The sequence below is a fragment of the Gopherus flavomarginatus genome, chromosome 11 (assembly GCF_025201925.1).
Source record: "Gopherus flavomarginatus isolate rGopFla2 chromosome 11, rGopFla2.mat.asm, whole genome shotgun sequence".
Classification (NCBI taxonomy): Eukaryota; Metazoa; Chordata; order Testudines; family Testudinidae; genus Gopherus; species Gopherus flavomarginatus.
Genome location: NC_066627.1, coordinates 33,561,587 through 33,583,919, shown reverse-complemented (window position 1 = coordinate 33,583,919; position 22,333 = coordinate 33,561,587). Strand labels below are relative to the sequence as shown.

At 46.4% G+C, this 22,333-nt stretch overlaps 2 protein-coding genes across 8 annotated transcripts in view; both read left to right on the top strand.

Annotated features, from left to right (window-relative positions):
* Nucleotides 1-9,119, top strand: LOC127030710 (oxidative stress-responsive serine-rich protein 1-like). 7 transcript variants are annotated; one of them, XM_050917426.1, is made up of 4 exons: nt 1-198; nt 5,546-5,667; nt 6,319-6,429; nt 8,139-9,119. In XM_050917426.1, exons 1-4 carry the CDS (start codon nt 16-18, stop codon nt 8,839-8,841), a joined length of 1,119 nt encoding a protein of 372 aa, XP_050773383.1. In that variant the 5' UTR covers nt 1-15; the 3' UTR covers nt 8,842-9,119. The 7 variants fall into 7 exon arrangements, with proteins under 7 accessions (XP_050773383.1, XP_050773388.1, XP_050773389.1 ...); XM_050917431.1 differs by lacking the exon at nt 1-198 and adding an exon at nt 205-329; XM_050917432.1 differs by lacking the exon at nt 1-198 and adding an exon at nt 346-425.
* A 5,444-nt stretch (nt 9,120-14,563) lies between these two features.
* Nucleotides 14,564-22,333, top strand: part of GDAP1L1 (ganglioside induced differentiation associated protein 1 like 1) — a 41,413-nt gene continuing 33,643 nt past the window's right edge. The window contains exon 1 of the mRNA XM_050917437.1: nt 14,564-14,910. Within this exon, the coding sequence (XP_050773394.1) occupies nt 14,731-14,910 (180 nt within the window). The 5' untranslated portion in view covers nt 14,564-14,730. The remainder of the gene's footprint in view (nt 14,911-22,333) is intronic.

The following is a 22,333-nucleotide window of genomic DNA, read 5'->3' as shown; positions in this document are numbered from 1 at the left end:
TGGCCGGCTGCACGCATGCGCCCTCCGGGAACATTGGGCGCAGAAACACAAATAGCGCATGTGCGGCCCCGCCCCCCGCCGATAAGTCTGCAGGGGAGGCGACTGCGCATGCGTCTCGGCAATCCTGCTCCTCGCGTGCGCTTACGTCAGTTCCTGTTGTTTTTATCCCCTCTCGGCGAGCGAGTCGGAGGCCTTCTGGTGAGTGACGCAGCCGGGCGGGGAGGGCCTGTCTCGCTCCCCCCCTCCCCGGTCTCCGCGCCCTTTCTCCTGGATGAAGGATCGGGGCCGCGCGCGGGGGTCTGGGACGCGCAACCCCAGAAGGCCCGGAGGTGACCCGGCGGGGTCTCGTCCGGAGCAAAGGGCCGCGCTGGCTGTGAGGGGAGCTGCCGCCGCTCAGGGTCTCCCAGCCGGCAAACATCGCACGCGTGAGGAGGAGGGAGGGGGGCAGGGAACGGTGCCCCCTCGGCTGCAGGCGGCAGGGAGCGACCACAGCTCATCTGGCCTGCTTGTATTGGCCGAGCCAGGGCCCTGGGCCCCGTGTGCTCGGCGCTGTAGGCTCACCGCTAAACGGCGGCCGTCCTCTTGCTCTGCTCTTCGGTTAGCGCAGTGGGCCTGGCAGCAACGCGCTCTGGCATCGCTTCCCCGAGCCGGGCCCCTCTGCGGCTCCTGCAGCTCATTCCTCTCCAGCGCAAGGAGAGACACATGCAGAGAACAAGGGGAGCGGGGAGCTGCTGCTTTTCATGCAACAGCGGGCCAGGGTCGAAGGGTCTGTGCAAGTGAGGCCTGAGCTACACATAGGGGTTTTGCAGTGTAACTCTCGGCCAGGGCTCTGGTTTTTCATGACAATAATTATGTTGGTACAAGCTCTAGTGTAGACACAGCTATACCAGTATAATGGTGCCTTATACCGATACAGGTTATTCCCCTTCATATTTGTGACTTGGGGCACATCTTCACTGGCAACGTTAAAGCGCTGCTGTGTAGTTGCAGCACCAGCACTGGAAGAGAGCTCTCTCAGTGCTCTAAAAAAACCACCTACACAGGGGGCGGGGCTCCCAGTGCTGGTGCACCGTCTACACTGGCACTCTACAGCGCTGAAACCTGCAGCGCTCGGCAGGGGTGTTTTTTCACACTCCTGAGCGAGAAAGTTTCAGTGCTGTAAAGTGCCAGTGTAGACAAGCCCTATGCTATACCACTAAGCAAGTTTGCACTGATATAATTGTGTCCACAGGGAGGAGGATTGTACTAGTTCAGCTATGCTGGCTTTGTTAAAGCAGTACCACTTTTCCATGTAGCAAGGCCTGAGTCAAATTTGAAACAAAACGAATATGTGTAGGTGGGTGGGAAATAAAATCACACTTTTTAGAGAAGGCTGTGGGGAAGAGTCATTGTGGGGTTCGATGTTTGTGGCTCAATGATTCCCAGTCAAGTGTGGCCTTTTGGACTTGTAACGTGAGTGTTGGGGTGGATGTTTCCTATGTGCCAGTGCCACAAACTCATCCAGGACTGAGTCAAATCAGATTGCAGGTTATGAAGATTAAATTGTGCCTTCACGGACATTAGTCTAGTATCATTGCCTTGAGTTGTCTTCCATGGTTTTACATGCCCTGAGGACAGAAATTGAGCAAGCAAGGGGAATGTGGTTAACAATTTGTTGATGCAGGGGCTCCCAGAATAGGATCTCATTTCCTCTCCCAGAGCTGTGCATAGCTAACTGAAGTAAACAGTAATAAAAATGTGTTTTTGATAGAAAACTAAGCATGACTGAATATACACAGATCTGTAGGGTAAGAAAATGACATTTTGTTATCGTTCAGAGAAGAATCACACTTCACATTGTGTCATTTTCTATTTGGCTATGAATAATTTATCACACCTTTCTATTTTGCAGATATATATGACATGATACAATGGTGCTCAGAAACCATGGTGATTAAACTGTGAAAAACCTAGATAGGTACAGTGGAAACCCAGCAACACAACAGGTGCACATGCTGAGAACACTCCCCATGAATACATTGGGGATGACATGTTGAAGGACAGCACAGCTGTCCAAAAAGCATGGTCGTTAGCATTGTATGGCATGCAAGGTTTTATTGTATCTGTTAAATGAAATTGAAATAGTTGAGTTTTCATTACAGAAAGTGTCAGATTGTTGTCACCTACCTTCCTGTCTAGTCCCAGATCTGAAAGTACATTGCACACCTTTAAAAGGCTTAAATAGCCTTTGGGATGCTGTTGAATCAGGGCAGAAAGAGAGTGGCAGCATCTTGCTCTAAGCCAGGAATTTATAAGTAGAGAATACAACTGAGGCATTTTTGTCCTGGTTCAGCTCTGAGGTGACTAACTTTGTCTTTCTACTTCCACCCTGATTTGTTCTCTCTCCTTTTTCCTGCACGTCTTTTTGCCATTTAGCTAGTTCTGTATTTGCGCTATGGACTGCAAAGGGAAATGTACTCAAGCAATTTGTAAGTTTCACTTTGCAGCCTATGATGCACATAGAGAGTAGTGTTTCCCAAATGGTGGGTCCCAACGAAGTTCTAAATGGGTTGTGAACCTGGTGCAAAGGGGAGACTCAGAGGCAGAGGGTTGGAAAGTGAGCCCACCCTGCACTCACCCCAAAACTGTCCCCCATAGGTGGGCCCAGTTCCTTGCTCCAGGGGTTGTGACGTGATGTTTGGGGTTGTATTGCTACTCAGGGGTGGTTTGGCCAAACCTTAGTGGCACTGCAATCCAGTGCACCAGATCACAACACCCAGAATGGGTAACTGGGCCAAGTCCATGGGACAGGAGCAGCCACCGGTATGTGAGTGCAAGGTGGGCTTTCTCTCCAACCTCCTTCCCCCAGGCCTCCCCTCCACACTAGGCTAAGATTCGGGTTGTGGGCCAAGGCAGAGAGTGCTGGTGTGGGTGGTTGGTGCCTCCCAGCAGGGTGAGGAGGCCTCCCATTTTGCCCCTTCTCCCCCCAAATATGACCCCTGAGTCGGTTGCAAAAAAAGACCAAATGCAGTTAGTGAGTCACCTGAGTAAAAAGTTGGGGAACCACTGACACAGAGCATGAAAGAATAGATATTGGAGAACACAGCTCATGTCTGAGGACCCAGTAGTGGAAGGAAGTGCTGTAGTGGAAGGAAGTGATCCCTTGATATTTGCTCTTAGACCTATGGGAGAGCTCCCCAGTAGCAGTGGGGCAGTGTACAGAAGAGAAAATCCACCTAGGACAACAGATAGCAGTGGATTCTTAATAGCAAGCATTATGATCAGCCAGTTTCTCCATAGCAAGCACTATGCTCAGCCACCTCCTTAAGATTCAGAAAGCAAAATGCTTTCATTTGTTCTCTATAATCTTTATAGCCCAGGACTGATTGGATACATGTACACAGAAGTACTTTCTTCCAATGTGGGCTTTATTGTCTTCTGCTCCTAGTCCAAGCTAGGTGTGGCAGGGAGGAAACCTGCCTTCAAGTCAGGGATCAAGTTGCAAGAGCAATATACAACACTACTAACTGTTTAACGGTAAATATTCTACATTCTCCCTGTCCATATAATTATGCTGCTTATGCCCAACACTTCAGTTCCTGTTATTAGGGCCCAACTAATTTCACAGCCATGAAAAAAACATGTCATGGACCATGAAATAACCTGTCCCTGTGAAATCAGATTTCCCCAAAATAAGCCAGGCTGGGGAGGGACAAGACTTGTACTTCCCCTGCACGTATGTTATCGGAGGGAGATCAGCTCTATCTCCACAGGCAGCGCAGAAGTGAGTACCCCCTTCACTTCACTTCTGCGCTGCAGCAGCCCTAGAGCTGGGCTGCAGGCTGCTACCCCCCACCCTCCCATCCCATGACTCCTGCCAGTGCTCGGAGCACCCAGGCTGGGGTCTGCTGCCCCCTGTGACTCCTGGCCAGGCTTGGGGTAGCCAGGCTGAGGGCTGCTTCCCCCTCCTACGGCTCCAGCCAGGGCTCGGGACTTCGACCCCCTGTGGTTCTTGCCTGGGCTCAGAGACTTGGTCTGGGCGCTGCCACCCCCAGACAGCTCCAGCCCAGCTCAGGGCTGCTCCCCTTTCTCCCCGCCCTTGGCTCCTGCCCAGGCTTTAGGCGCTCAAGCTCAGGGCTGCTGTCCCCCTGCCAGTGGCTCTTGCCAGGGCTGGGGGCACTCAGGCTCCAGCTGTGACTTGGGGCTTCAACCCCCTGCGGTTCCAGCCTCCACAGCTCCTGTCAGGCTCAGGTCTGCCTCCGTCCCCCGCCCCCCATGGCTCCTGCCCAGGCTTGGGGACCTGGGATGAGGGCTGCCACCCCGCACAGCTCCAGCTGGGTCTTGGAGCTTTTGCCTCCCAGCTCCTGCCTGAGCTCTAGGCTTCAGCTCCCTCACCCTCCTCTGGCTCTTGCCCGGGCTCAGGGCTGCTGCCCTCTCCTCCATCCCCAGTGGTTCCAGCTGGGGATTGGGGCTGCTGCCCCCCACAGCTCCTGCCTGGGCTCAGGGCTTCCGCCCTGGTGGCTCCTGCCAGGTCTGGGGCACCCATTTTTCAAATTGTCTGGGGCCCATGTGTTAATTCATCACTAGCCTTGACTAGCAGCTAGGAGCACCCGGTTGGAGTGCTTCCAGCAATGCTGGGGAGATCGGACCTACGTCCACCTCCAGGAGCCTCCTCCAGCTGCAGGAAACTCCGCAGCACAGAAGTGAGAATGGCAATCCTGTTACTCCTCTACAACAGGTTTGGGACCTCCCCACAATTCCCCTTTTGGATCAGGACCCCCAGAGTTACAACAGTGTGACATTTCTGATGTAAACATCTAAAATTGAGCGATTTTAAGACCCTGTGGCCATGAAATTGACCTAAGTAAAGCCTGAATTTGGTAAGGCTCTACCTGTTATTTATATCTCCCTATCTAGGCTAGGTGTGGCCTATCTAAAGTAACAGGTTACAAAAGTAGTATAGCTCAATTAACTGTTTAGTCTCTAAATCCTACGCTCCTGTCTGTGGTGTAGCGCTGTAGACTGAAATTAACTCTGCTCTGTATGATTTCAAGCAGATAATACATATACTTTTTATAGGCTTCACTTCACTTCTCTTAATCTTTCTCGGTAGCTTCTCTCTACCTTATTGACACAAAGGTTCCTCAGCAAGTGTTGGTTCAGCATGCTGACCAGAAACTACTCAGTAGGGCTGATTGAGGTCAGTGTCCCTTCTGTCAATGACAAGTGCCTAAGTGAATTTGAAATGCCAGTGTTACCATTTTATAAACTAGTACCAACTGCCAAAGTACATCTTGTGTTAAAACAGCATGTAGGGAAGTGGCAAGATTTAGATTATAATTCTTCAGGGCAGAGGTTATCTCTTCCTCTGTGTTGTGAACAATGCTGAGTACCCAGTTCATGGTGAACAAATGATATTAATGGAACGGTTTTATTCTGAAGGCAATGGGACTGACACTAGAGGAACGAGCCACCATGTTGTGTTTCATTTCAGTTGTGTGGAGTTTTATTCAGAGGCCAGTAAGTCTTCAGTTCCCAACATCAAATCACAATTTGTATTTTTCAGTGCACACTTCCATGGCCCAATCAGTGTTACTCTGACAGCTCATCAATGGACTCAGAAGATAAAGACAGAGAGGAAGAGAGTCTGCAGACAGCTTTCAAAAAGCTAAGAGTAGATGCAGGAGGGTAAGTGAGCTTGTAGAAAAGTAGCTTAGTTTGTCAAGTTTTAATAAAATGAAAAACACTTTGTACTTCCATTGTTCAATGCTTTAGAGGCATTACCTAAGCCTCCAATCTCCCCTCAGGTAGGTAAGGGACATAAAGGAGTCATTTCAATGACCACTGCAATGTCATTACCTCTGGAGTGGAAACACATGTTTAATCACAGGGGTTGTGTGTACTGATGGCTCATTAGACTTCTTACTGGCTATTTGCATTTACTTCAGTTGAGAGAGTTAGGCAAACAAGGCATTTCTGGTAATGGAATTGTATGCTTGCAGTTCTGAAAAACAGGGCCTAGAGTCCTATACAGGAGTTGCTTTGCATTTCATTCCTGTCTGAGAGGAATAATGGATAGGTAGCCTCTTAGCTTCTGTTGCCACATCTCCTTTCCTTCCCACTGGCTCCTTGGTCTGCTGCTATAGACATCCTGTCCTCGTTTTCAGTGAAACCATAAGTCTCTGTTTAGCAATAGACAATAGAAATTGGACCATGGATTTACATCCCATTACCATTAACGTAGCCTTCTGAGAGGGGTAGGGCACAACATCAATAAGGAGACACTTTGAGACATATGTTGTGGCACTATCTTAATGTAGCATTTTTTCTCTCACTCAGATCTACCACATCTCTATCTGTGGATGAGGGAACAAGTCTGAGAGCACCAATAAGAACAGCTATGGATGGAACCAAACCTCAACCTGTCTGTGCCAAAGAGACTTGGCATGGGTAAAACACATTGTTAACCGAACTGTATATTTATTTCTTGTTAATTAGAAATGATGAAAACATGCATAACATCATTTTGGACAGGGATTGCTTGTTTAATTAAGCAGCTGAGCCATGTTATTTTTCCCCTTTTTTTGTTTATAGGAACCTTAACCTAGAGTTCATCTTGATTCTTTTTAATAGCCTTTTAACAAACCCTTGAAGCAAATGCTGTTTGTCTCCCTTCAAGAGATACTGGTATCCATGTGTGTCACAGTTACTGGGCTAACTGCACCTCTGATCACTCCTGATGTTTCTGAGTAATATCGCCCTTCAGCTCTCAGGTCTCTAGCTGCTGCCTGGCTCTGAGTTGAACTATGTGATTCTTCCATACCCAAAGCCTGGTCTGAGAATCAGTCCCCTGGTAACTGATTACCTCAGCAGATCTGATATATTTCCAGACCCTGGAATTCTATTCCCTCTGGGGCAATGACAGAGGTAAGCAGTGACCAAACAGCCTCCTTAAAGCAAAGTATTAGTTATTTAGCACAAAAGTGTTTCATAGAAAAGAGATCTTAAAAAAAATAGGACAGACTGTACGTATATCTAGCTCTACCCATTAAGACTTACCACTTCTTAGATCTGGGAAGACCAGTTCCTTCAGACTTCTCCACAGAGCCTGTCTGTGACAACTTGTCTCCTTAGACAGCTGCTAACCAGAGACAACCTTCTCTGTCTTCCCACAAATCAAAATACTTCCTAAGTGTTTGTAGCCCTTTGATCTGGGAGGTTTGCAACTTGATGAAAACAGAGGAGACAGGATCCCTGATCCTAACACCATGGCTCATTGTCTTTTAAGTATGTACCTAGATGTTCTTATCTGGGAAGCCATTGTTTTGCTTCCCTGTTTGTTCTTCCTACAGCCCCTATTGAAGCCAAGCCTTATGGTGTGCAATAAACTTTCCACTACCCCAGTAAAAGTTTTATACTCTGTCAATAACGAGGTTACATATCAATACTATTCTGCTCCTACAATATTTATATCAATATTCCATATCAACTCCTCTTCTGTCATATCAATTACATCCTCCTGAGTATTGGTATCTGTGACAATTGTCATCTCAGTCCTTTCCTCTCCTTTCTTCCACCCAGGTCCTTACGTGTCCCGGATGATCATTTTGTAATTCAATATAAATGAAATAAAACACACCATCATTTCCTTTCTCCTGAGTCTGTTGCTGCTTCCCTCAACAGCAACTTCAAAACCACCTCAGCTTGGTGTGTTCAGTTACAAAAACCATCCTACAGCAGGAAAGCATCCTTCCTTTGGGGTATCAGCTACCTCACAATCTTTCTTACAATCCTCTCTAGATGCTGTTCTCCCACTTTCTTCTGCTTCCAGCATAATCTAGGGTGTAGGGGCGGTCAGTTCTCTCTCCCCATCCCCTTTTATTTAGCCACACAAGAGTTTAATCACCAATACTGGCATTTGTAGCTATTGTGAATGTGCATTCCGAATATCTCGTGTCAATTCTCTTCTGTGAGTTAGTCTGCTGAGGGTGTTCAGATACCAGTGGAGTGCTGGGATTTCCTGTAGCTGTATAGATAATCATCGTTCAGAGCTGATACTTGACACTGTCTTGTTGTAAGTGATGTCCTGTTTTGGAAAGCATTAGGCTCTGGAATTGAGTTCTGAGTAACCTAATTGTTCATATTTTGTTCCCTAACAGGTGTGTGAGGAAGCCCTCCAGGGGGTCATCAAGAACCCAGCGTCGCAGGCGTTCCAAGTCTCCTGTCCTGCATCCTCCCAAGTTTACCTACTGCAGTATGAAAGCATCTTCTGCCCGCAGCCAGTTGAAACACAAAAGTCAGCCAGACACTTCAAAGAGTAATATCAGCTCAGACATTTGTGTTGCAGAAGAACCGTGTACAGGGGACAAGTATGATTCCTGCTTTGATGCCAGTGATTGCAGAAGAGCCAGAAATGAACCTTTGGGAGCTTCCACAACTGAACTGCCTTTGGAGAATTCAAGAGAGAATTCTGCTGCTGTTTCTTCGTCCTTTGAAACCAGTCTGGATTCTAGCCAGCCTTCAGATTTCCAGTCATTATCTGTGCTCAGCGATAGCAAGCAGTGTCCTTGCGAGGACAAGGAATGCCAGTGCAGACAGTGGCAAGACATGGAAGTGTACTCTTTTTCTGGCTTACGGAGTGTCCTGTCGGAATGTGAAAAGGCAGTGCTAGAAGTCCATTCTCAGTCTCTGCAGAACAAATCGCCCTCTGGTGTGGCTTCGTCAGGTTCTCCCCGATCTTGTTCTGAGCAAGCTCGAGCCTTCGTGGACGATGTGACAATTGAAGATCTTTCAGGATACATGGAATATTACTTATATATTCCCAAGAAAATGTCCCACATGGCAGAAATGATGTACACTTGACTACAAGGAATCCATGGAGAATCATGAGCTGGAAATTCAGTAGTAATGAGTGGATGAAGTGCTCCCTCAGACCCAGGGATGGGAATTTGGCCATTCTCATTGCTGTGTATTTGATCAAATGTTTCTTTGCACCATACAGTGTAGTTTTTTAATAAAGTGAAAAACAGACAACAGCCTCTGAGCTTAGTGTTTCAAAAGAATGCATTAAACTCTGCAAAGCTCAAAGAATTCATTGTAGATCAAATAAACTTCCTCTGTTCTTTGGTCTGTGCTGTGGACATTTGAGCTGCCTGTACTGCTTTCACTATATGTCTTAGAGAAATAGCCTTTTATGATTGAATCAGGGGATTTGTGGTGTTTGGGAGATCCTTTCTCTTTTTAACTGCAACATACTTAAGACAAAGTAGGGCCCAGTAACTTAAAGAAACAATACGTAGCTAGGGGTCTATCTTAAACCAGCCCACTTGTGTGGGAAGGATAAGTAAATAATCTGAGTGGTGGGCAGGGTGTCTTTCATTGCTGAAAATGAGTATTGCATAGATGGTTCCGCTTGAAGCAAATTTGGAGGCTTCTTCCTCACAGCTATGTTTAGAAGTGCGGACTGTAATAGAGCATGTTTCTGCACCCTATATAATAATATTAGCTCTTTCATAGCACTGTTCATCTGTGCATATTAAAGCGCTTTGCAAAGGAAGGGTAAGTATTGTGTATTTTATAGATGGGGAAATTGAGGCAGAGAAAAGTGAAGTGACTTGCTGAAGGTCACAGTGCAAGCCCATAGTAGAACTGGCAATAACTCAGCTCTGAATCCCAATCTAGGCCACACTGTGTTTGTAGGAGAAAATCAGCTCCTGTATACATCAGCTTGTGGGGTTTTCCTCATTGGTTGCTTCTGCGCTAGCGTTGCCATGGGCAGAGAGACTATATATACATCATACAAACTAGATAGTGTATGGCAATAACACTGAAGCTGAATGAAAATTTTCTATCAAAACATTCTGTTGGCATAAAATGGCACTTTAACTAAACTGAAATTTTCACCAAAAAACACACTTGAAAACTGAAGGGTCTGTGTGTGTTTTTACATTTGTCAAAAATCAAAAACTTTGGGGGGGGGGGGGGTTTAGTGACCAAATGACATCCTCCCTCCTCCACACCCCCAATCCATTTTCATCTACTTTTTTTCACAGGGCAAATACTTTCCCAAGCCCGCTGTGCACTGAACACTAGCTATAGGCCTGTGATAGAAGGGCTAACGGCCTGCATGTGCCCTGCCAAGCACTATTGCAATCTCTGCTTGTAAACCTCAAGATCAGTGGGTAGCAGGTTTGAGAGCTACTGCAGTTTCTTTACAAATAAGTTGTAGCAGGTGTATGTGTCTGTACTTGCATTCTGTGCTGCGGAACTTCTGAGAATTCTCAGATAAAATCTACATACATCTGGAGTTCAGGCTGAGTATAGATCAGTAATTTACTGGTAAATATATTACAGGGATGTTGTAATTATCCCCAGAACAAGCATTGCAAATCCAAGAAATTCAGAGTTAATGCTTTTAAAAGAAATCGAAACGTGGTGCCGTCTGGAAACACGCAGCTAAGGCACCTGAAGAACCATAACTTTCCCTGTCGTGATTGATTTTATTTAGCGTGTGCAGTCGTCTAGCCAAGTGATGGCATTTTCAGTGGTGTGATGCAGTTCTTCTAGGCCACTGTTGAACCTAGTCAGCAGGCGTTCTTCTCAGCTGGTAGTCATTGTCTGTGACCCACAGCAAACAAACATAAAATAAAACTCCACTCTCCATGTACCAGCAGGAGCACTGAGAACTGGCCTAGCCATTCCATTTTCCCTGAAAATGAGAGCTCCCTTGTTACTGTGTTTGGTGAAAGGGACTCCCAGGTCACCTTGGGGCACTGGCTCCTGCTAAGCACTACAGCGGTGCTTGTATCTTACCAACTGCAATTGAACAATGACCTTGCTGCTGGGAAGATGTACAGGAAATGGGGGGAGCCTGGACTGACAGGCTGATACTATGATAATTTGGCATCAAACTCGAACATTGTAAATGCAGCAGATGGCACCAATTGTATAGCAGATTTGTCGGCACAGAGCATGGATCAAGTCCTGGTGCTATTTGATCTGGGCTGAGGAAGGAATGTAGGAAAGAGTGGAACTCAAACCATTCCAAGAAACTCCCTAAAGTACTAGGGCCTTGGAGTTTTATTTGAACTATGGAACTTAGCTCTGCAAAACAGGTGGAAATAGCACAAAAGCAGGTTCTCCAATGAAATTTCCTGTGTGTCCTGAGTTAGATGGAATTGTTCACAGCTTGACTATTTCAGCCTGGTTCACCTCAAGTCCATCCAGAATACTGCTGCTAAGATCATCATCGTGGCTGTTCTCTCTGATCACATCAGGCCCTTTGTTGGCTCCCTCTTTATCTCAGCCTAACTAATAACTCATGGTGTTGTCTGCTGCTGCCTTCGATCTGCCAGCATCCTCTGGCTGCCTTGCCCAACATTCAACTTCTTCATTAAACAGCGTCCTGCTTTCTTCCATGCTGCCTGGGGAAAACTGGATATAATTCATAAGCCTCACCTCTACCGTAGTGCCTACAAAACCCTATTGGTTGGTCATGGCTAGGCAATGCAAGTGAGTTGCGATGCCCCCTCTTCCCCTTCCTTCATTTTTGTGCTCTTTTTCTTACAAGCTCCTCCATTTCTGCTGCTCCTCACTCTTCCTCTAGCCACAGCTCGAAATCATTACAAAACAAGTAGCTAACAAAGTTGGGCCGATTCTTCACCATGTTAATTTGCTTCATGTTACTTTCACAGAATGTAGAGTGATGCGAGACAAAGGCATCAAATAAGTTAACTCTTGCCAGCCTCAGCAATGGCTCCATTTGAGTGGGGGTCAGAAGGGCAGCTGGGTTCACTGAATTATTTTTCTCTAAGGAGGAGGGACAAATTCCACTCTCAGGTTAGATAACTTCTGGCAGGTATAGTTAATCCTGCCCTGGCCTGGCCTGGGGGTCATGGACTTCACTAGACAACCTCCTGAGCCCTATGTGTATGATTCTATAGGCTACATGTTGGCAAGTCACTGGCTCAGGCCAGCTGGAAAAACCAAAGCAGCTGATTCCCACCATTTTTTTTTAAGTTGGGCCATGTTTCTGTGTCTATAAAGTCCTGGATTCAGCCGTTCACCCACCTTTCAATCTCACTCCTAATCTCCTAGCTAGCAAGCCCACAATAGTTCAACCCTTTGCATGCCTGCAGTTTGATGCTTTTCATTCTTCCAGTCATCACCTTTCAGACACTAACAAATTCACTTCACAATAGCTGGTAGGGGAGATCAGTCTCACCCCCATTTTACAGATGGGGAAACTGATGACAGGAAAGGGAGGAAAGGGAACTTTCTCAAGGTCACACAATGTCAGCCTCAGAGCCAAGAACAGAACCCAGCAATCCTGCCTCTCAATCCTTTGCTTGGTTTGTTAGGCCACACGCTGTCTGACTGCCAGCCAAGTACACACTCCCAAAGGATGTGGATATCTACAGGATTCAGAAAGCTACCGAAACTGTCATTTTTATTCCTGACTGCACAATATATAGTATAAAATCAAATAGTCCACTAGATGGTGCTTGCTGGACAATGATGTGGTCTGATAGGTTTATACTGAGTGGCTCCCCTTCTCTTCTCTTGTTCTAAGCCCAAAACAGCAGCACCATTTGATTATATACTTTGGCAGTGACAGTTATTACTATAAAGGGATCTGGAAAGATGCTTTATGGGCAATGAAAAGACCTCTTGTGCCTGGAGGATAGAAAATGCTAAATCCAAGACTAGGATGAGCTGGGGAAAGTGGCAATGCCTTTCTTTGCACTTCAGACCGTGCTTCTGCAGATCAGGAGTGCACAAAGTCTGTGACAAAGAGGGTCACATCAGCAACCTGCCAGCTCCCTAAAGGCAGGCCCAAGTTTGGCCTTATATACCTGTAATACAGCATGCACAGCCTCAAGGCTGCAGGCTGGATCTCTCTTGGCGGTTGCGTAGAAGTTGCCTGCTGCTTGAGTTCCCCTGTCATAAACACTAGAGATGAACAGCTGTTTCTGTTAAGGCTTCACAGACTGTGTTGAGGCCTCCGGCTGCACTTTGCAAGCCCTTGCTATGGAGAGAGAATCTCTTCCATGATTGTTTCATGAGACTGAAGAGGATAGAGGAGCAAGGGCAGAAATAACCCTTCCTAACTCCCAGCTCTTCCTTCTGCCATTAATTTTCCCTGCTTGTGGGCCACGCTGCACTGGAAAAATGCTGATTCATTTTACCGCTTTTAACCTCCCCCAATAAATGGTTTTTAAAAGAAATCTGGCACATTTAGAAATCTATTTGTGGAGGCCAGACCCACCCTGCCCGTCACCCCATAGACAATGCCTGTGGGGAATGAGGTGGGGAGCTCCTGTTAAATGCTCTAAAGCAGGGGCACATTTCACCAAATGTCTCAGTCCCCCTCCAGTCACCCCTCACCCCAGAGGGTTAGTTCTACATTTGTAGCATTAGGGGCAAAGTCAGGGGATCAAAAGAAGCTGGAGATGGGAAAGACCCATGGGGACAGGTCTCTGGAAATGCCCTAGCAAAATGTGCAGGTCTGTCCTTCCGTGCACTCCAAGACCAGCCCTTGTGCACACAAACCAGGAGCTAGACACAGTCTGTTACAAGGTTTTCACATGTGCACACGTGCACCAGCACACTTTGCACATGCAGCTTGTGTGGGCACAGATTTAGTTCCCCTCAGTGATTGAGCTCATGCTCCCAGCCCATACAGGATTTATTTTATTTTCCCAGACTTTAATCAGTCTAATCGTAATTGGTGCTTCTAGCGCTTTTCTTGGGAGACTGTTTCAGTGGTACAGATGACAGCGCACACTGTCAGGAAGCGTTGCTAGCTATGAAGCCAAATAGTGAGGCATATGAGCCTGGATTTCCAGACCTCTGTGTTTGTTATCATGTGAATATGTACAACCAATCCGTACCCCACATACCGTGAAAGTACTCAGAGTCAAAATAATTGCACCTACCGAAGGCCCTTAGATGTCTAGCCAGCCATTGACATGAGCGTTGACTTTGACTGCATGCACAATTACAATACTTACATATGAAAGCCATGTTCCCAATTCTGGAAATTTGAGCTATCAATTCTGTAAATAATTGTAACCCACCTCTGTGAGCTCTTTGGGGCAAGGACTGTCTTTTTGTTCTGTGCTGGTACAACCCCTAGCACAATGGATCCTGGTTCATGACTGGGACCCCTAAGTATTACCGCAATACAAATAAATTATAATAATTAATTAATAGTTAATTGGAACATACAGAAACACGAGAACATTTGAAGAATCCTTGCTTCTTTGTTCCATACAGGGCTGTAGGTAGGAAAGCACCTGCTGGACATTTTACAGACAGCATTTATTTATGAATCAGTTTATTCAATATCTATCAAATATAAAGTGATCCAAATGTTAGTATCAATTGCAAAAACATTCCTAATGAGATGTGGGGATTGGAATTGCATGTGGACTCCTGAGTTGGTAGCACAGGTAGCAGAGACTGTTTCTGATCAGTTCCAATGGAACAATGCATGCCCAGTGTAGCATGTTTCAGTGAAAGCCCTGGCAAGAGTGTAAATGGGCTGTGATTTAACACACCCAATCCCCTTCTTTTGTAAAATCAGATTCTGATTCTGCTCCCTGGCATTGCTCACCTAATACCGAGCATGTAATGAAATTCAGTCCACTTGCTTGAGTAATGATGCTGTTTCCATGAGCCCATGTGATGCTTGGATAGTGCAGCTGCTGCTTCTCTCTCATTCTCCTGTTCTTCCAATCTCAGGCTGTCATGGCGACTCCCAACAATGCTACTCCCACCAACTGCAGCTGGTGGCCCATTTCAGTTCTTGAGAATGATGCAGGGAAATCTGCGGAGGTTGAGGACAGCCAGGACCCAACAAACCCCGCTCTCAGATCCAAGGATAGGCTGGTTTTGTATCACTGGACCCAGTCTTTCAGCTCACAAAAGGTAAATGCTGTGCTGAATTCCCAGGGAAGAATCACCTCCAAGATCCAGGGCATATCCCTGCCTTGGGAAAACGGCTTGGATGGGTGTTTTATAGGATGAGTAGACTGGCTATTCAGAGATGAATAGGGGTGCAGCTGGCAACCAGAATATCTAAAGAGTGATGTGTTTTGTGCCTGTATTTCTGCATTTTGACAGACTCTGTCTGGGGTGACTGGAATGTGGGGGGGGGGGGAGGGTCCGGGGTTTCACTGTAATTCTGCCTTTGCTCTGAGGTCAGATTTTGTACTGGGAGATGTTTCTGATTTATGATCCTGCTTCATCTAACACCTGAATCTCACCTGGGAGGGAGAAGGGTAGACAAAGACAATTGCATTGAAATATTGGCTAGCTAGGACTCTCCTGGTGTTGGGGGAGGGGATGGTAGCCATATGTACAATGGTCACCATTAGTTCCTATACATCGTGGCACAGAATTATATCCATGGATTTGAAAAGAGTGTTCAGCACTGTGCCAAACAATGCATTTGCTCCTGATGCTGCAGCAATGCTACTGAAATCCTGTTCCCTCGACTCTCTGAGTCAGTTCAGAGCTGCCATGCATGGATTTTGGTAACAAATAACACTCAATCATATTCTCCAGTCAATAGTGAATGTTCTATTCTGCAGCTCAGGATAGCAGCCAGCGTTCAACAAACTGACCTTATTTTCATAGTCACCAACAGCCTCAGTTGTTCTCCTTACATTCATTATATATGTGAGCTGAATTATTCATAGCGGAGAAGGTGAACATAAAGTTTTCAAGCTACAAGGGCCCTGGGTTCCCATGAGAGCAGAATGTTCTCCCTTCACCCCAAGCACATTCAGGGAGGCTGTGGAGGCGGGGTGGGGGGACAGGCTTGTGTGTGCACAGAGAAATCCTGAGGCACACAGTGCAGCCAGATGTCTACGAATGTTGAGTCCTTTCTTCCCACTCTTCTTACTAATGTGCTTATTCTGCATTAGCAGAACTGAGTCTTTAGGGTAAACAATCTGACTCCCATCGTTCCTTCCTTCCCTGCATTGCAATGTCCCTTTTGGGAGGTTGCTATTTGTATCCTTATCTATTGCTTTTCTCATTTGTCTCCCAGCACTGGGAGGGAAACAGTTAACCAGCTACTCACACAGGATTTTCTACAACCAATCCAGGCCGAGCCCTAGCTCTGCCAGAACCACTCCATGAACACTATAGGGCACATTTTAAAGTCACAGTGCACAATCTCATATTATTAATTGAAATCCCAATCTGATTTTTTTAAAGTCACTTGCAAAGAAATAACACCCTGAAACATGTTCACTGTAACTAGGGATTAACTAGCAAGACAACCTGCTAACTATTACAGCGCATAGTACTGTACATGTAAGTGTAATGGACACAGCATGCCGCAGAAAGCAGATCCATGCCAGATATTCAAATATCCTTCAAACCCTCTTTCTGATAGGAAATTTCCTTTATGTTAGAGGTGTTGTTAAAAGTCCTTTAGGAGTAAAGTGGTTTCCAAGCCCTGTCTCCCTGACTAATTACACAGATCTTGCTGCCAAGGTTGTTGAATATTGACTAATTGGGTGGGATTCCAGGGGCAAACCCTAAGACGTGGGGAGCATCTGCTGAACCCCTGATTTGGGCCTCACTGCTGCAAAGTAGGCTTTTAATTTGAAAAGGTTTCCTCTTTCAGTCAAGGTGTCTGGCACAATAAAAAACTTCAAATTTCTGGGCAGATGCCTGATGATAGAAGTACTCTGACATGCTACGCGCAGCCAGGCCACCTGATCTAGCGCCGGGCAAAGAAATGCCTGGGGTTCCTTGTTCTAGGTTTGGGTCCAGCCTCCCCATTCAGCACCATGGCCAGAGCATAAGATGGTCTCCTACAGCCTGCCGGAAACAAGCTGGGGGAGATGGGGAGGGAAGCAGGGTAACCTGCACAAGCCAAAGAGCCAGATTCATTCCTGTATAACTCAGCTGGGTAACATTTGGCCCAGTGTTTCTAAACCAGGCCTTGGACTTTCTTCCGTTAATTGATGGTCCCCCTTACACATCAGGGGTGAGTTATCAATGGCAAAGCACCCTTGGACTTCAGTTGGGCCAGGATTTCACCCTAGGTGTCTGGGATGCAGATGTAGTGTCAGTGGCTCTTATACAGCTGTGCACATCTGGAACCCAGACCTATGATTTTTCTAAAGAAATAGTCTAGCTAGGCAAGGTCGCTGGAGCTGGTGGCAGAATCCCTTGCAGGCTATTACAGGCGGTTTCTCAGCAGCTGACATGGAGATTCAGGGGACTGCTTTGATTAGCAAGCACTTCACAGCTTGGTTATCAGTTCAAATCCAGCCCAGGTCAGTTGTAACCCAAAGTAATTCCCTTCCAACAGCCCTTTGGTGTCGCTTGTATGAAACGAGTTGGTAGGTCTTAGTCCAGTTCCTAGCAGCTCAGGTTTCTACGTGATAAAAATTGCCATAGCAATTGGTCTGAACACCCTCCTCCTTGGCAGCCTCAACTGAGAGTTCAAGAACTGAATAAGCCTGATAGACTGAATTCTTCTCTTAACCTAGATGCAGTTCCTGACCTGTAGTCAGGGTGGAGCTACACTAGTGGAGGGTGCTGTGTGTGGGAAGGCTGCCCTACTTCTGTACATGTTCTGTGACTAGAGGAGAACCATCTCCAGGGCTGTCGAGCTTGCTGCTTGCATCAGAACCAAAATGCACCAAAGGTTATTTGGTAGAGAGAGACTTGTCCCAGCATGCCAGTGCATATTATCATAAGAATCCTCTTCCACTCCGGGCTCTGAAATGGAATCTGAGCTCATGGTGGTTCTCTCTTAGCTTGAGTGGAAGCCTCTTCCACATCCAGGGAGGAAGCATGGTCTAGTGGTTAATGGACAACTCTGGGGGTAGAAGCCTTAGAGTCCATTTGTGGTTTTGGCACTTATTCGCTGTGTGACCTTGGGCAAGTCACTTCCCCACTCCAGGCCTCAATTCCTCATCTGCAAAAGGAGGATAATCACACCCACCAACCTACCTCACAGTGGGGCTGTGAGATTTCATTCCTTAATGTTTAGAAGGTGCTCTGAGAGCTTGGGATGGGAGGTGCTACAGAAACACAAAGCACCTGATGACTACTATAAGGTAATGATGGGTAGCAGATTGCTGTGCCAGGGATGCAGTGGGCACAATTGGCACCAGACCTGCTGGACATGTGTGGTGATCCCTGCTGCAAGCTCTGCTTCTCTCGTCACTTCTAGAACAGGCCACTGGCTTCTTAATGGCTCACTGATTAGAAAAGAAGAATGGGGCAACGGTCCTCAGTGGCAGGACCGGTTATCCTAGCACTGTCCTTCTGGGGTTTAATTCCCTTTCCGCAACACAGGGGCAGAGAGCAAGGAATCTGAAAACAAGGGGTACAGGCTTTTACTTGTTTTATGTTAAAAGGAAAAAATAAATTGTCGCTCCTGTAAATAATTAATTGCTAGTTCTGCAAACTCTTTGTTTGGAGGCTCTAATTAAAAAATGCTATTTTTTTAAAGTTTTATTTTTAGCAAATTCTAGTTGTAAGAAAACAATTGCTTGTTTGTTTTTAATTCAGAAGTTGTGTGTTAGGCACCTGCCTAGGTGTCACACCAGTTTGTTTGTTTTTTACTTGTGTGTCCTACTTAAGTCATAGTGGTGAACATTTTCAAAACCTGCATGTCTAAAATTAGACTCCTAAGTTCAAATTACGGATTCTAAATTAAGTGGCCTGATTTTTAGAGGTGCTGAGCACCCACAGCTTTTCTAGAAGTCAATGGGAGTTGTGACTGTTCAGCACCCTTTGAAAATCAGAACCTTAAGTATGGGCTTGGTGGTCTGATATTGAACATGTGGGTTTGAAAATGTAGGTCAGTGCATTTTGTACACATTATACTTTGCACTTCTCTAATGTTTTCCATGTGAAGAAGTGTTACTAATTTGATCTCAAATCCTCCTGCCCCTGTGTGGTTGCTATCATTGTTCCAATTTTACAGATGGGGAAACTGTGGCACGGAGGTTTAGTTATTTACCCACGTTCACATGGAAAGTCTGTGTCAGAGTCAGGAACAGAACTCGCATCTCCCATTCCCATGTCACAGCCCACCTGTCACCCCTGGAGTTATTTTTATTTAGAACAAGTAGAAAATAAACATCCTAGTATTAATACTATGCATCAGGGCAATTTGTTGAGTGCCTGGAAAAATATAACTGGTTCATGTTCCATGTGCCTAGGAAGATCTGACAAATAACAACAAAGATCAATTCTCAGTGCAATTTTGTATGTGAGGGTGCAAATGAAACAGGACTGGGTGCCTCTAAAAGAGCTGGATGGGCAGTGTGACGGGCCATGCTTTTGTGGCTGGTACTCCAGGCTCCCTGACTGTTCCCTACCCTAAGGATGAGGCCCTCACTGCCTGCCTCCCATTCAGCTGTGCACAGTTCAACCTGCATGACGTGTGTGCTGCTCACTGCATTGGGAGTCAGTTTTGTAGCAGCCCAACCCCTCTTGCTGGTTAGAGTGCACAGCTGAACGGGAGGCAATGGGTACTATGGTCTGCCAAGGGCCTGGAGTGGAAAATTGGCACAGCTGCCCAAAGAAGCCGGGATACTAACTGATCTAAATCCCTGACCTCCCCGACTCAGAAGAAGAAGCCAAGCCTGGTGTCCAAAAGCCATGTAAAGGGTGGGATACAGATGTGAGGGATGCATATACAGAACAGCTCAGGACTGGGCGTGCAAAGGTTCTTTAGGCCACCGATGTGTCTCCATGCTGCTCCTGAGTCAGGTGTGTTCTGGGATGGACCTTTGGCTGATCCCTGTACCACCTGCCAATGGCCTCATGGGGGTGATGCAGCATTTGAGGGTCACTCACACACAGGTGGCATTGGCTGTTTCCCTTTTTCCAGGCCACACCTCCTCCACTAGCAGAAAGGAGGGATTTTGCAAAGGAGCTATTAAGCCATCTCAGTGGTATCAGAGGATGGCTTTAAATGGCACTGATCCACCTAAGGCTTTGTATTCAAGCAGAGAAGCTCTGTAGTTAGGGCACTGGCTTAGGACTCAGAAGAGCTGGGTTCTGTTCCATGGTCTGCTGGGTTTCTTTCTGCCTCAGTTTCTGTATCTGTAAAATGGGGGTAATGATAACGATGTTCCTTTCTCAGGAGACTTGAGATCTCTGGCTCAAAAGTGCTGTGTAAGCTCCAGGTGATATTATTTATTATGACCCTGAGTTTAGACCTGCGCAGCCCATGAAGCTGGGAACTGGGGTCATACAACAAGAATTTGGGAGCCTCCCTAAATGAGATCCAGTAGCTCTGTATGTGCACCATCTGGGCAGATTGGAGCAATATGGTGCCTACCATCACCCTAAGACAGGCATTTGAACTATACTAGGTATGGCATCAAGTATCAGAGGGGTAGCCGTGTTAGTCTGGATCTGTAAAAGCAGCAAAGAATCCTGTGGCACCTTATAGACTAACAGACGTTTTGGAGCATGAGCTTTCGTGGGTGAATACATCTGACGAAGTGGGTATTCACCCACGAAAGCTCATGCTCCAAAACGTCTGTTAGTCTATAAGGTTCCACAGGATTCTTTGCTGCTTTTATAGGTATGGCATTGTTTTCTCTCTGGCAGCTTTACGAAGATTTCCAGGGGTGACCATCTGTACCTTAAAGAGAAACGCATAAGGAGCAGCGAAAGATGGAGAAGCCAGACAAAGTGTCTGAGTCGTGCTCCCCATGAGTGAAACTGCTGAGTATTGTGGGTGGTGTAGAAATGTGCAGTATGTCTTCCTGTCTCAGCAGATCCCAGTGTTGGAAGGGGCTAGATTGGCAGATCAAAACACCACTCTCACAGTGCAACTGATAATCGGGTGATAAAACCATAAATCCAATCACACAGAAGCTTAAGGGCTTTATAAGCATTCACTGGCCTTTACCAGCTGATAGTGATAAGTCAGGACACAGTCTGAGCTAAAGCACAGAGATCTGATTAGTCCAAACCTTTTGGTCCAAGAAGGAGTGCGAGCAGTGCATGGCTGAACTTCAGCAGATGCTTTGCTTTAACACACACAGGTATCCATTATTCTCACAAAGAAGCACACAGAAATGTGCACATTCACAGAGACAAGCCCTGTTACACAGATGCACACACAAGCACACTAATTGCCACACTGACAAATGCATGGCATTTTGATTAAAAAACTAGAATATCAAATTAACGTGGCTCACAATAAATGGATTAAAAACTGGCTAACTGATAGGTCTCAAAATATAATTGTAAACAGGGAATTGTAATCAAGCAGGTGTGTTTCCAGTGAGGTTCCACAGGGATTGGTTTTTGGCCCTACTCTATTTAACATTTTTATCAATGACCTGGAAGAAAACATAAAATCATCAGAACTAATTAGTCTTGGCTCCCAGTTCCCTGTTCTAACCATGTAGCAGGAGCATTCACGAAGCCAGATCCTTCTATAATGCAAAATGTCTCTAGCAACGAGGGCCAGGAGAAAGGAAAGAGAGAAGCTACAGGCTACAAGGGACCTTTATTTACAGCATCTTCATACAAAGTATTTCACCCCAAATCCTTCACAGGGATAAATAATAGGAGTCAGGGAGTGAAGAGAGGCAAAGGAAGAAAGAGATGCAAGGTGGAGGGATGGCTGGAGACTCACAGAGCAGGAGCTGTGGAGTATAAGGCTCTCTGATCCCATGGAGGGACAGGGCGAAAGCTAGTGCTAGGAAAACAACGGGAATGGGAAGGGGATTGCAATACGTGGCAGGATTCTCCCTGTTGGACATTTGCATTCTTCTCTCCCCTTGACACTCGTCTCTGCTTTTGGAACCAGAAATATTCCCAAGGGAGCACTGACTGACAAGAGTGAGGAAAATAGTGAGCCTTCCCCTGCTGTGGCAACGATACTCCATGTATAAGTGACGCCAGCCATTTGGCGTGTAAGGGAGGTGCCCGAAAATCAGCTGATGCGGTCCTGTCCTAGGTTTGCAATGTGTGCATCATGGCGTGTCATTGTGCCTTAGGGATACCATGTTCAGAGGCGCCATTGTGATGAAACATAATGGCACAAGAGGAGGACAGCATGCTGAGATTATGCCTGTCTCTGATCAGCCCCTGATGCCAGCTGCCATCACTCGTTAAATTTTCAAACGAGCACCTTTGTGCTTTCCCCCAAGCTGCCCCTCATGCCTAGGAGAAGCTCCCCGTAAACTTCCACAAACCCAATTCATTATCCATCTTCAAACCCCTCCTTACAGCTCTTCTTCGCTGCCAGGCCTACAAAACACTTGACTGCTAGTGTGCAGAGACTACTGCCTATCATGTTGGTCAATATGGTCTCATTGTTTCCTTTCCTCCATTAGTCTGTTGT